General features: G+C 36.4%; 1 protein-coding gene across 5 annotated transcripts in view; it reads left to right on the top strand.

Annotated features, from left to right (window-relative positions):
- PHKA1 (phosphorylase kinase regulatory subunit alpha 1) overlaps window positions 1-14880 on the top strand; it is a 130859-nt gene that overhangs the window by 59789 nt on the left and 56190 nt on the right. For all 5 annotated transcript variants that reach the window (XM_032848841.1, XM_032848842.1, XM_032848843.1 and 2 more), the window contains exon 14: window positions 5448-5582. In XM_032848841.1, the coding sequence (XP_032704732.1) occupies window positions 5448-5582 (135 nt within the window). The remainder of the gene's footprint in view (window positions 1-5447; window positions 5583-14880) is intronic.

The raw sequence follows: 14880 nt of genomic DNA on the forward strand, positions 1-14880 counted from the left end.
TTCTTCAAATAGATTTTATACCTTCTTTTCTCTCTTTTCTTCTGGGATCCCTATAATGTGAATGTTACTACACTGATGGCCATCACTGAGGTCCCTAAGATTATTCTCAGTTTGTATACTTTTTTTCCTCTCATTTGCTCAGCTTGGTTACTTTCCATTACTCTGTCTTCCAGGTCATTAATTCATTCTTTTACTTCCTCTAGCCTGCCATTTATTACATCAAGTGTATTTTTAATTTCCATTATTGTTTGTTTCACCTATGATTGGTTCATTTTTATGTCTTTGTTAAAGGTCTCCCTGATGTCCTCTTCTCTTTTCTCAAGGTCAATGAGTACCTTTATAATCATTACTTTAAATTCTCTATCAGGCATACTACTTATATCTGTTTCACTTAGCTCTCTTGCTATGGTTTGGTCCCTTTCTTTCTTTTGTGACATATTCCTGTTTCCTCATTTTGTCTACTCTCTGTTTCTGTGTTAAGAAAGTCAGCTACTTTTGTTGCTCTTAATGATATTGGCCTTATGAAGAAGAGGTCCTATAGAGCCCTGCAGTGTAGTGTCCCATTCTCAAGGACCTGGTGCTACAGGGAGTATCTTCTATGTGTGCTGTGTATGCCCTGCTATTGAGTCCTGGCCTCTTTTTCCTTCAGTCCAGTTGTCTGCAGAGGCTCTCTTTGCCTGTTGTGGTCAGTGTTTGCTCCTCATTTGGGTGGGGGCATGTTTTAACAAGGTGCGCACCTGTCAGCTTGCAAAATGAGACCTGCCACAACCACCGGAACTTTAGCCCCACAGAACATGTGGATTGGGAGATAAGGTGTTGGTGGGGTTTGCATTTGTATTCTGGGGGAGGAGACTTGCAGCACCATGACTGAGGCAAGCGTGACTGGAAAGGGCAAATCTGCCCCAGCACAGGAGTGAAAGGGTTTGGTGTAAGCAAGTTAGGTAGCAAGTTTCAGAGCTGTGCTGGTTCCTGGGCATATGGTTATGTTTTTTGCCAAGGGGTAGAACCTCCTTCATTCCTAGAGGGGTCTCTCTGTGATCCCTGCCTCTCTAGGACATGCTCTGAGATGAGTAAATAACTCTCTCTCCCATCTGCCCCAGCATTTTCAAACTGCTACTTCCATGCTGTATCTCTGCTGGCTGTTTGTCCTGTAGTCTTTTAAAGGGCAGGGACTCCACTTCCTAATGCTCTCTGGGTTCTCCCAGAACCAAGATTCCTGATTTTTTAAATTCCAGGCTTTAAGTCCTGCCGGTTGTAAGAATTCACAAAATTCAGCCCCTCTCACTTTCAAAGCCAAACATGGAGATTCATCTTCCCTGTTCAGGCTTCCCAGTGTAACAGTCTGTTTTTTGCCCTTCTCTGTGCCGCCAGCTTCCTCCCCACTATAGATGGCCGTGGTCCATTTTGTAGTGAAGAAAGTCGGACTTTCTTTGGTGTGGCCTTTTCTCTACCTTTAGTTGTGGAGTTTATTCTGCCAGTCTTTAGATCGTTTTCTGGGTTGTTTACACTGATGTGAGTGTTAATCTAGTTGTATCTATGGGATGAGACAAGCTGAGGGTCCTTCTACTCTGTCATCTTCCCACCCTCTCCCATTCTGCATTTTCTGATCCTGTACCTGGCCTGCTAAAACTACTAGAAAAAAAATCACACAAATGAGCAGATGTAATTCTGCACTGTGATTCTGCAGCCTCCCAACTCAACTAGACTCACAGTGCCTCTTGCTGCTCCTTATTCTTACTGTTATTCAGCATTTTCATTTTTTTTCAACCAGGATTCCAAATCTGTTTTCAGCCCCATCCCTTACTTTCATCCTCTTTCTTGGCTTGCTTTTAAAAGCAGCTTCCTTCCTTCCTTCCTTTGGCCTATCTTCATCTAGCTAGATAATCTTAATATTCTGATTGTTGTCAGTTTCCCAGTCCCCCACCACAATCTTGCTTATATTTTCACTCATCCTTGTCTCCTTTTCTCTGATCTTAGAAAGGGTGTTTCTTAGAGGCCAACTCCTCCTTCTAATGCTTGATCCTATCCTCTTCTGCAACATTCCTAGAAAACTACTCTTTCCTGTTTCTTCAAACTCTTCCTCTCTGTTGGTTCTGGTTTTTAGTTTATTTACATATTCATCTCCCTCTAGTTATCCTTTCTTTCCTTTTTCATCTGAATTTCCACTTTATATTCCATGCATTCTACAGTCCTTTCCGGTCCTGCTTACTATTCCTCTGAAAATGCTTTTGCTTAAATTATTGAAAAATTCAGTAGGTATCTTTCAACCTACATCTTAGTAGATCTTTCTGTTTCACTTATTGTTTATCTTTCTGGAAACTCTTAACTCCCATGTCTTCTGTGATACCATCCCTTGGATCTTCTTCAACCTAAATTTTACAATTTTCTGTCTCAATCTGGGCTTCCTATTTTCTTTGCCCCTTAACTGTTGGTATTTCTAGGAGTTCTGTCCATTGACCTTCTGACTTAGAATATTTGTTTTTGTCTCTCAGTCTCCTCCTATTCCAAATCTTCTCCCTTTTCTTATCTCCTTGATTCTTCGCTCTCAGAAGATGACTTCACCTCCTATACCATAAAGAAAATATAAACCTTGGGACAAAAACTCATTTCTACACCAGGCTTTTCTTCATCTGCCCATTTCTTATATGTTGAGCTTCCTCAAGGTTATATTCTGGGTTCTCTTTTCTTTTTCTCTATGTATTCTCCTTGAGCCATCTCATCTCTATATGCTAATGACTCCTGAATCTATATCACTGTTCTTTAAGACAGCCCCACTTGGATGTTTTACATGCACTTGAAACAACATGTCTAAAATTACTCCAGCTGCACTCTCCTACTATTATATCACCCATGCCTGCTTTTCTCCCTATGTGCCTGTGTCATTAAAGGCACAGCATTCTCTTAAGCATTCTCTTAGTTACACATATAAATACCTGGGGAATCATTCTCAATATCTCCCCCCTCTCACCTCCTGTATTCAATCAGTTAACAAATCCTGATTTCTTTACCTTCTAATTGACTCTGAAATCCATCTAGTCCTCTCCAGTATAAATGTCATGATCCTAATCTAAGTAATCAGCATCTCTCACTTGCCTTAGTGCAATAAATTTTTAAGTGGTATCTCTGTCTTCAGTCTAGGCCCACAACAGTCTATCAGTTTATTCTTTAATCATCAAACATGAATATGTTCTTTTTTAAGGTACAGTTATAGACATATTAATCCCCTGATTACAACTCTCCAAGGGTTTTCATTGCCAACCTCCTTCACATGGCTTATAAGGCCCTTTATGATCTGGTGCCTGACCCTGTCTTCATTGTCATTTTTTTGCAATGACCCCTTCACACTCCATGCTTGTGCTGTAAAGAACATTTTATAATTCCTAGATCTGCCCTGTTCCATGTCGCCCTTGAACCTTTGTCTATGCTGTTTCTTCTATCTAGAACAACTCCCTTACTTTTACCTTCTCCTCTTCCAGATTAATTTCTATTCAGCCTTCTAGCAGAACTCAGTATCAGTGTCATTTTCTTCAGGGATCATGTCTATCTCTGTACTCCTTGCATTTGGCTGTGCTTAGCACATAGGTGGAATTTCCTAAATATTTTATAAAACATAAAGTTTAAAAAAAAAGCTCCACTGTTGGGGTTGAAAGTGTTCCTAGCACCCCAAAATGTTGTTCATTTGATTCTCTTTCTATGCATTGCCCTCTGCAGAGCCCTGAAGCTCAGTAGAATGCAGTTAGGTAATCATCGCCCAAAGATAAATTACAAAATCCTTAAAAGTAAAACATATGCACTCCATAAAGATCTAGCCTCTGTCTGCCTTTCCAGATTCTTTTTTTTTAAACCACTGTGCAAAATATTTTATGCAACAACAATATTGAAGTATATGTAGTTCTCTTCACCCGACACACAGTCTTTTTTCATTTCCATGTTTTGTCATTATCATGTACTTTATACCTAAAATGGATTTCCCCATCCCTATTCCCTTCTTTCTCCTGGCTAAAGTTCATTCTTTCAAACTCAGCTTAGACATCATCTCTTTCAGAAAGCCTTTTCTGAAAGCACTCTCCTACTGTCCCAGACTTGATAGGTGTCACTCTCCAGGGCTTACAGTGTTTTATGCATCTCTCTAGTTACCTAGCAGCTTATTTTATAATTGGCTTATATGTATGTCACTTCCATCACACTGTAAGCTCTTAAAGAGAGAGACTAACTTATCCATCTCTTTATCCCTAGTGCCTCGAATAGTACTTTGTCCATTTAGGTGCTTACAAATGTTTGTTAATGAATGAATGGATGACCACGTGTGTTTTCCTGGACTTTCCTTAGCCCACTATCATTCCTCCTTTGTTTCTTTTCCCTGGGGAATCTTTGTCATTTTCATGTTTCTAGTTACAAGTAATTGAGATTGTGTTATGTCCAGGGGGCCCTGTGATTGCCAAAAGCTGCACATCCTGACCCAGACCAACAGCAACACAATACCATGAGGCTTCCAAGATAGAAAGACACACACACACACACACACACACACACACACACACACACAAATATACACGAAAGATAATGGCAAAGAAAAAGAAAGTGTACTCTGTTAACTAGGCTTTTGTCCCAAACACTCAACATAGAAAATACTAGTAAACTTAAATGAACCAAATGGTACCTTCATTTTCACATAAACCCAATTCAGCACATTCACCAGCACTGGAGAAACAGAAATAGGGCACATATTTGCTCTCAGTCCTTAGTGTCAAGCCAACTGAGGCCCCACTCAGATTATTAGCCCCCAGCCAGATATCTGTCCCCTAGAGGGAAAGTAAACAGAAGAGTCAGGGAGCTGGCATGGCCTCCTCCCTTGTGACTGTGATAAGCACTTCAGAAACATGAATATAACAGGAATAAAAGGGAGCTGTCCAGGCTTGGCAGACTCAGAGTCTAGAGTCTACCCCCCTAACCCCAAAACAACCATATGCAGTTTTAACTATGGCATCTCAATTCTTTATTCCCAGTTTCCCTTGTCTTCTACCATTCTCTGGCTATAGAATAATTCTTATTATTTGGGTGTTCTTTATTACCCTCAAAATCCTGTCTGGTGTAAGGATATGAAAGAGCCTTGGAACCAAAGCTGTAACATACCTTGTGTTGGATTTTTTCCCCTATTTAAATGTGGAATCTCAGGTATAAAGAGTATGGCATTCTCTAGGAGCACCTTGCACTTAGCCAAAAAAGCAGAATCTAATACTTCAGGCATGAGTCTTTTTCCTTTTCCATTTAGATAATTGTGTTGTGTACCTAGCATGATACTTGTTTCATCAAATTTCCTCAATAACTGTTAATTTCCTCCCATTTTCATTCTCTTCCTTTCAAAAGAAATTACGTGGCTTGAGAGATTTTTAGGTTCCTATTGAAATAAAAGTTTCTGTTGACCTCATCTTCTTTCATTCCTGTAGTTTCCATTCTAGCCGAGACAGAAGAAATCAAGGCCATTTTGAAGGACAAGGGGATTGATGTGGAGACCATTGCTGAGGTATACCCTATCAGAGTACAACCAGCCCGTATTCTCAGCCACATTTATTCCAGCCTAGGTAAGGAGATCGGCCTTAATAATCAGTCATTATAATAATCAAAGCATTATTCGGTACAGGCTGGTTTCTTTTCTTTTTAATCTTGTACTGCTTTATTAAACTGGATCTGAGAAGGAATTCAGAGTCTCTGGAACCTAAGTTTCTAACCCAGTATATCCTGAGCAAGCTTGATAATTTTGAATGTGTTTATGAATCCAGTATATAGGGTGTGACTGTAAGCAAACAATACTGTATCTTCATTCCAAGTGAATGCTTAACTAACATGTTCTCCCCTTTCTTGAGGCATATATTTCCATTCTGAATACATGTTAATTTTATGTAAAGCAATAGCCCAGGAACGTTTTTTTAGGTCTTTTATACCATGTCATGTAATGAATGGGTTGACAATATTACAATATTCCACTTAATCTAATACTTATTTTAATTATTACTCAATTTTTATCTAATTTATTAAACTTAATGATAGACACATTAAGCAGATTACTACAAATTACAAAGTTATACAATTTATTACAAATTTGACATTAAACAAATCACTGCACCATTAACTAAAAAAAAAGGCTCTGCAAATTTCAAAACTACTCTTGTGGAAGACTGATTAATGGCCCCCAAAAGCATATAGATCCTAATTCATGGAACCTATGAATATTACCTTATATAGCATAGGAGACTTTGCAGGTATGATTAATGTAAGGGGCTCAAGATGAGGAGGATTGTCCTGGATTTTCCAGGTAGACCTTAAATGTAATCACAAGTATCCTTATAAAAGGAAAGCAGAGGGAATTCAGATGATAAAAGGCAGTGCATGTGACAACAGAAACAAGAGACTGGAGTGATGTAGCTATGAGCCAAAGATTCCCAAGGAATGCCCAGCCCCTAGAAGTTAGAATTGGCAAGGAAGAGACTCTCTCCTGGAGATTCCAGAAGAAACCAGCCCTGTTGACACCTTGATTTTGTTTTTAGTCCTGAAAGACTCATTTTGGGCTTCTGACCTCCAAAATTGTAAGAAAAGAAATATGTGTTGCTTTAAGCCACTGAGTTTGTAGTACTTTATTAACAGCAGGAATAGGAAGGTAATACAGATTTTGGTACTAGGAAGTGGGGTGATACTGTAACAAATATCTAAAAAATGTGGAAGTGGCTTTGATATCAAGTAATGGATAGAGGCTGAGAGAATTTTGAGTCACATGATAGAAAAAATCAATACTGCTTTAAACAAACTGTTGGTAGAAATAAGGATGCTAAAAGGAATGGCCAGTGAGGGCTCAGAAAGAAATTAGAAACATGTTATTGCAAACTTGAGGAAAAGGATCCTTGTTGTAGTAACAGAAGGATTGTTCGCTGAATTGTGTCCTGTTTTATGTGGAAAACACAACTATAAATTATGAACTTGGATATTAAGGAGATTTTCAAGCAAAGTGTTGAAATCATGGCCTGGCTTTTCCTTGCTGCTTATAGTAAAAATGCAAGAAGGAAAGACTATTGAGGGAAGAACAGTTAAGCAAAAAGGAACCAGGACTTGATGAAATCTTAGATTGGAAAAGATGATAAAATTAGTAGGAGATTTGCTATCAGGAAAGCATGCTCTGGAAAAAAGGTCAAGAATATAGCTGGACAACCTTCTTCTAGTGCTTCAGAAAGATCAAAAGATCAGTGTGTTCATTCACACAGTGGGCTGTTTGAAGAGATAAGGTTGTGACTCATGGATTCCCTCAACCACATTAGCAGAATCTAGGGATAGAGATGTGATTATCCAGGACAGATCTTAGGGAGGACCCTCTTGTCTAACGCAATGAACCTCCATGACATATATGCAGTACCCACAAAGTTTTTGAGAATGTAATATGTGCAGAAACACTGCCAAATTGGACTGAACTGGACAGAGGACAAGATTAAAGATGGATATTGGACTCCCAAAGTTATATAGCCAGGAAGCAGGCTGATAAAACTGCTAAGCTATGAACAAGTGCTATTCTTTAAGAAAAAAGAAGGATGACTTCAAGGGAGGTGTCTTGCACCCAGAGGGTAGAGCCTCAAACCACAGAGGATTACTACCATGCCTTGAAACATAATGGAGTTTGCCCAGTTGGATTTTAAAACTGTTTGGGACTACTGACTCCTTCCTTCCATTTTCTCCTGTTTGGAATGAGAATGTCTATAATTTGTATTGTACCCCTGTATTTTTAGAGAATATAACTTGTTTTCTAGTTTCAGAGGTCCACAGATGGACATGAATTTTGCCTTAGGACACATCATACCCAAATCCTCACCCATACCTGATTTAGCTGATGAGAATTGGGGCTTTTATAAATAATGATATTTAGAAGAGATTTTGGACCAGTTGATGCTGTAATATGTTGAGAGTTTGCAGAATGTTGGAATGGGATGAATGCACTTTGTAAGTGGGAGGTATATGAATCTGTAGGAGCCAGAGGATGAACTATGGAAGGCTAAAAAATGGTCCCCAAAGATATCCAGACCCTACTCTCTGGAACCTGTGAATGTTACCATATATATCAAAAGGGGATTTACAAGTGTAATTAAATTAAAGAGATTGAGACGGGAGGATTAGTCTCAGTTATCCAGGTGGGCCCTAAATGTAATCTCAAGTGTCCTATATATGAGAGGGAGCCAAAGGAAGATCTGCCTATAGAAGTACATGTGAGGAGAGAAACAAGAGATTGAAGTGATAAGCTACTAGCCTTATCCTCTAGAAGTTGGAGTAGACAAGGAACAGATTCTCCCCTTGAGCCTCCAGAAGGAACCAGCCCTGCTGATATTTTTATTTTACCTTATAATATCCATAAGGCCTCTTTTGGACTTTTGACTTTCAGAGCTGTAAGAGTTTCAATGTGTGTTATTTTAAGCCACTAAGTTTGTAGTAATTTGTTATATCACCAGTTAGAAATTAATACAATCTTAAATCAAGCCACAAAAGGGCAAATTTATAAATAAAGATTATATCCTAGATAATGGATTATCACTTACAAACCCAAAGCCTACTTTGTGTGTGTGTGTGTGTGTGTGTGTGTGTGTGTATACTTTCTTTGTATATGTGTGTGTGTGTACTTTTCTTCTCCTCCAAGAATGGTCTCTTAGTAATTACAGCCAAGTCAAATCTTGTCCAGCTCAAAACCAGTCAGTTGCTTTCCCATTTTACTAACACCTTCTTCAGACACTCAGTTTCTACAGCAGTTATGTAAATCTCAATTGAGATGGAATCAACCAAGGAGGAAAGGACCAACAGTCAGAGGTGACTTTTCTCTGTGTCTCCTAAACACTCATATGCCAAGAGAGCCTTAACTCCCAGAGCTATTAAGATTACATCTGACTTTAGGAATATACTAATTTCCCCCTTCTTCCATCCTAGCTATAATGTACAAAATTCCTTTTCTTTTTAATTCAAGTGCAAATTTGAAATTTCCTAAAGAAACTTTACTTTAAAAAATGGGAAACTTAAATATAAACACATGAAAATGACAAGTTTATTGAGTATATATCTCAGCTCCTATTTAATTTCTGAAATCTAGCCACAGCTTAGCCTGACTATTACAAAATACTGAGCCCCTGGTTCCTCTCACTTACTCAACTCTATCCCAGATAAATTCCAAGTCAAGACTCTGAAACTTCAGAGATTAATTTGAGTTGATTCTTTACAAGATGGGATGGATATTTTAGTCCTTCCTAGAATCTTTTTCCTGTTTTTTATCTTCTTGGCCATTCCGTCTAGTCTCAGACTATAATGTGCTCGTAGTTTCTAGATACCAGTCCACTAAATCTGTTGACATCAGGAAGGTATTTCTCTATCTGGCCCAAATCTTATTCCAGGAACAAGTATTAGTTGATTTTCTAGTCACCTTCTTTGCCCCTCTTAGAAGTCTTTGTAGTTTGGAGTTCATGTAAGTCCTACTGGTGCCTTTGACCTGATTCTCTCTGGTTGTCACTCGGAAGATGAGAGGTTAATTATACCCTTGGTTTCTTCACACTTACTGCTCTAAATTCAGCATAATCTTACGAGGATATAGGTAATTTCCAAGCACTGGGCCATCATTCTTGGAATCGACCTGCATCACATTCACATCACATTTTCCAACAAATTGAAGCAAACTCCTTACTGATTGCTTTTTCAAAGCCTGCACTTTGTTTAGGGCTTCTAAGTTATTGTTTCCTAGTCAAAGGAAATTAAGAATGATGGTCTTAAGTTTAATGAGTGATTAACCATTACAGGACCCTAGTAACAAGCTGCATTTACTTTCTAAATATATTCCTTCATTTACTTCATTCATTTGTTCTTTCATAACAATCTGTTGCTCACTTATTATGTACTAGGCACTGGGCTAGATGCTGTTGGTGACATAGACAAGTAGCCAGCTAATTATAGTACAATATTATAAATGCTGTAGTAATGGTGTTATGTATAAAGCACAGGGCAAAGAGGATAGATCTGTCTGGGAAAGTCATAAAAGGCATGATTTGATAACTTATCAAATGGGTGAATCTTCAAAGTTTTATCATAGTTACAATTTCACAATAACAAAATTGCTTTAAGCATACATCGAGTGACAACTATAATACAAAAAAAGAGAGAGAGATTTCTTCACCAGGTGTGTTCATATATATGTATATGTTAACTAAATGGGAATGTTTGCCTCACCTCAAATATTGCATTTCATGTATTTCAGTTCCATAATATATTTTTAAAACATTTTTAAAGTACGAGATTAATTGGGGCACCTGGTGGCTCAGATGGTTCCAACTCTTGGTTTTAGCTCAAGTCATTGATCTCATGGTTGTTGGATGGAGCCCCACTGGGTTCCATGTTCATTGGGGCATCTGCTCCTCTCCTCCCTCTCCTTTTGCCCTCCCCCTGCTCACCCATGCTTGCTTACTTGCTCTCTCTAAAATAAATAAATAAATAAATAAATCTTCTTTAACAAAAATACGAGATTAATCAAATTTAGTAACATAAGAACTTCATAAATATTCAACTTAAATCTTTATATAATTCTAATTCTTTTCTAATCTGTTAGTGCACATACATTTACAGTTACAGTGTATGCATATTAATTTGTGGTTTTTTTCACTTACTCTTTCATGTGAGTATTTTTACATACTGAAAGAACTATATATTATTCCATCAAGTTAAACTAATTATTCCCTAATTATTGGGTACTTTAATTGTTTCCAAAGTTTTTGTCATTCTATGAATGCCTTTGTATAGGCTTTCTTATGTATACTTCTGTTTCTTTGGAGTATATTCTCAGAAAAGGGGTTCTGGATAAAAAAGTATGGACAACTTTGTAGTTCTTATTTTATGTTGCCAGATTATTCTTTAGAAATACCAACCAATTTTTAGTGGCATCAGTAAATACAAATTATACCTTTTTATTTTTACTACCCCACCAACATTGAATTTTTATCATTTGTTTTTGTTAGATTAGTAGTATTACTACACATGCTATTTTAATTGCCTTTCTTTAATTCCCAGTGAGGATATGCATTTCTTCACTTTTGCTCTACTTTTTTTTTGAAGTTGTGTTTCCTATGGCTTGCATATCTAGCAGGATCTGCACATTTTCATATATAGTTAACAATTCTCTTTTTCCATTTTATTTTATTTCTTTTCAATGTTCCAGTATTCATTGTTTATGCACCACATCCAGTGCTCCATGCAATACGTGCCCTCCATAATACCCACCACCAGGCCTATCCAACCTCTGCCCCCAAAACCCTCAGTTTGTTTCTCAGAGTCCAGTCTCTCATGGTTTGTCCCCCCCTCCAATTTCCCCCAACTCACTTCTCCACTCCATCTCCCAATGTCCTCCTTGTTATTCCTTATGCTCGACAAGTAAGTGAAACCATAGGATACTTGACTCTCTCTGCTTGACTTATTTCACTCAGTATAATCTCTTCTTTAAGTATACCTTATGGTAAGTTTTTGTCAATGAAGTTTGTAATGTATATATTTTCTGTTCTGTAACTTTCTTTAGATAATTATTTTCTTGCCTTCGTGCAAATTTTTGAACATCAAATACATTCATTTTATCAGATATATCTCATTTCCTCAGGAATTATAAATTTATCTCCTAGTTTCATTTGAATAGATGTGCTATTCTCATTCTCTTCAGTTTTCATAAATAGTAAGTTAGGATTACAAATTGAAATGTATGTGTTGAATGAAGGGAACTGGAAAGTAGAAAAAGGCACAAAGGAAAAGATAAAAGTCACCTATAATTCTAACACTCATAGGAAGCCACTGTTTTTGTTTTAGAATATTTGCTTCTAATCATTTTTTTTGTAAAATAAATACGCACTTTTTTTTAGAAAAACAGTGTCAGAAAGAACAGTTTTTGCTATTTGTACTTTGCAACATAATAATAATGTATGATGAACCCTATTATCTTTTTTTAAATAACCTTCTACAACACTATTTTAATATTTGTGTTAGCATTTCAATTTTTTAGACATATGGATGATAAATTGTTTTTATAAATTAAGTAGACTTTTTTCTATTTATTTTGTAAATTATGTATATTCCTTTATCATTTTTCTACTGGAAAATTATCAATTTCTTATTGCTTTAAACAAGTTTTTTATATATTAGGAATGCTAATACTTTGTCTTCCATGTTATTGCAGTACTTTGCTATTTTATTTGCCTTTTAATTTTGTATTTAATTTTGATATATAGTTTTACATTTTTACATAGTATAATTGTCTCCTTTTTGGTTTCTTTGCTGTTATGCTTAGAAAGATAGATTCATCCCTATGTCATATACACTTTTACCATATTTTCTTAGTTCTTTACAGTTACAATTTTACATTTAGCTCTTAGTCTAGAATTTTAATTTTAGTTTATCTTATGATGTAAGAATCATAACTTGTTTGCCAAATACTTAGCCAGTCTTCCCAGCACTATTGGTTGAATAGTTCATATAAAGAGTTTTGAAATGTTACCTTAATCATTTACTGTACATATATAGCCTCTCTAACACATGTATGTGTGTGTGTGTTACTTTTTGGTGCTGTTGGTCACAGTTTCTCCTTTCTTAGCACTACACTTTCTAAGTTGTCAAACTTCAGCCTCTTTAATAATTGGGGAAATGTAAGATGAAACAACAATGAAATAAAAACTTTTTGTCATCAATTTTACAAAAGTTAAGATTGATATTACCCATTACTGGTGAATATGTGGAGAAATGGACACTCTTGGCACTCCTGGTAGTAGTGTAAATCGGAGGTAATTTGGCATTACCTATAAAATTTTTTTTTTAGATTTTATACACATATCTTTGACTAACAACCTTACTCATAGGAATCTACCCTATATAGTACTCATACAAATATACAAGTATACATGTACAAAGCTGTTCATTACAACATAATTTATAATGACAAAACAACAATTAGGAGCAACCTAATATGTATGAACAAGAATGGTTGAATTATGTATGATATGTTATGCCACAGTTAAAAAGAATAAGGTAGACTTCCAGCTTCCAGTTGTGAAGTGGTTTGTATCAGACTACTCTTCATACTAAAAACAACTATAATGGCTGTATTTAAAAGATATAGGTAAATAAGGCATTAGAAAATAATTAAGGTGGCCAGGACTTGAGAAGCCAAAACCCTGGAGAGAAGAGTACCTCAGCAAAGTAAGCAATATTCTTTATTCTCTGTGCAGTTTCCCTTTGAGGCATTTGCTTCTTGAGCTGTGCTTGCATGGAATGAGAGGCCAAGAAATGAAGGATAACGTCTCATGCTAGGAAAACAAAACTTTTATCTCAGGAACTTTCTTTGTGGAAGAAGCTGTGATAAACACTCCAGTTTTTCAGTTGAGTCCCTGAAGGGTGAGCTACATCCTAAAAGTAAAGGCAAATCACAAATAGACCAGTTCCCAGAAAGCCTAAAACACAAAGCCTAAAACACAATCTTCTCAGTCACTGAATGGACTAAGGTGATCTGCTAGTGGTGTATCTGCCTGCCAAAATAAACTAAATCACCTCTGGAAGAAAATAATATTATCCAGAGCCTCTGTAATTCTTTGTACAATGTGTTCAGCATTGAAAATATATAATAAGATATGCTAGGAAACCAAATAAACGAAAGCCAAAAAAAAAAAATCAAAACAGATATACAGACTTCTATTTAACATAGTATTGGAAGTTCTAACCAGAGCAAGTGGGCAAGAAAAAGAAATAAAAGGCATTTAAGTCAGAAAGGAAAAAGTAAAAATGTTTGCAGAGTACATGGTCTTATATGTAGAAAATCCTAAAGATTCTCCGAAAAACAAAAAAGAACAAATTCAGCAAAATTGCAGGATACAAAAACAACATGCAAAAATTAGTTGCATTTTTAGGCATTAATAATAAATAATCCAAAAGGAAAATTAAGAGAATAATTCCATCTGTGAAAAAAGGATCAAATAGAATTCCAAAACTAAAGATTACAGTAACTGGTATTGGGAATGCAATAGATGGGATTAACACCATATGAGAAACAGCAAAAGAGAGGATTGGTGAACTGAAAAGTAAGTTAGTAGAAAATATTCAGATTATAGGCCAAAAGAGAGAAAAGAACGTAAAATTGTAAAAGCATTACAAGACAGATATAGTAGAGGGTCTGGAGCCCAAGAATAAGAGGAAATAATGGAACAGAAACTGTATTTGAAAAATTAATGACTAAAAGCTTTTCAAAACTGACCAAAGATACTAATTCACACATTTAAAAATGCTAAAAAAATCTGTGAACAAGATAAATACAAAGAAAAAAAACCTAAGCCTTTAATAATCAAACTTCTGGAAATCAAGACAGAAAAATCTTAAAAATAGCCAAAGTTAAGAAAAGATACATTGCTTTCAAAGGAACAATGATCAAACTTACAGCTTACTTTTCAACAAACCAATGAATTCCACAGGACAGTGAATGACACCTATAAATTACTTGGAGAAAATAACTGCCAGACTAGAATTTTATATCCAGTGAAAATATCTTTCAGATATAAAAATGATATGGGGTGCCTGGGTGGCTCAGTTGGTTAAATGTCTGCCTTTGGCTCAGGTCATGATCTCAGGGTCCTGTGATTGAGCCCCGTACTGGGCTCCCTGTTCAGCAGGGAATCCACTTCTCCCTCTCCCTGTGCTCCTACCCCCTGCTCATGCTCTCTCTCTCTATCCCTCTCCCAAATAAATAAATAAATCATCTTTAAAAAGAAGAAATGAAAACAATATAAAGTCATGTTCAGATAAGTAAAAATCGAAAATGTATCACTAGCAGACTCATAGTAAAAGAAATACTAA

Source organism: Lontra canadensis, unplaced genomic scaffold, assembly GCF_010015895.1.
Source record: "Lontra canadensis isolate GAN:19392208 unplaced genomic scaffold, GSC_riverotter_1.0 scaffold210, whole genome shotgun sequence".
NCBI classification, from domain to species: domain Eukaryota; kingdom Metazoa; phylum Chordata; class Mammalia; order Carnivora; family Mustelidae; genus Lontra; species Lontra canadensis.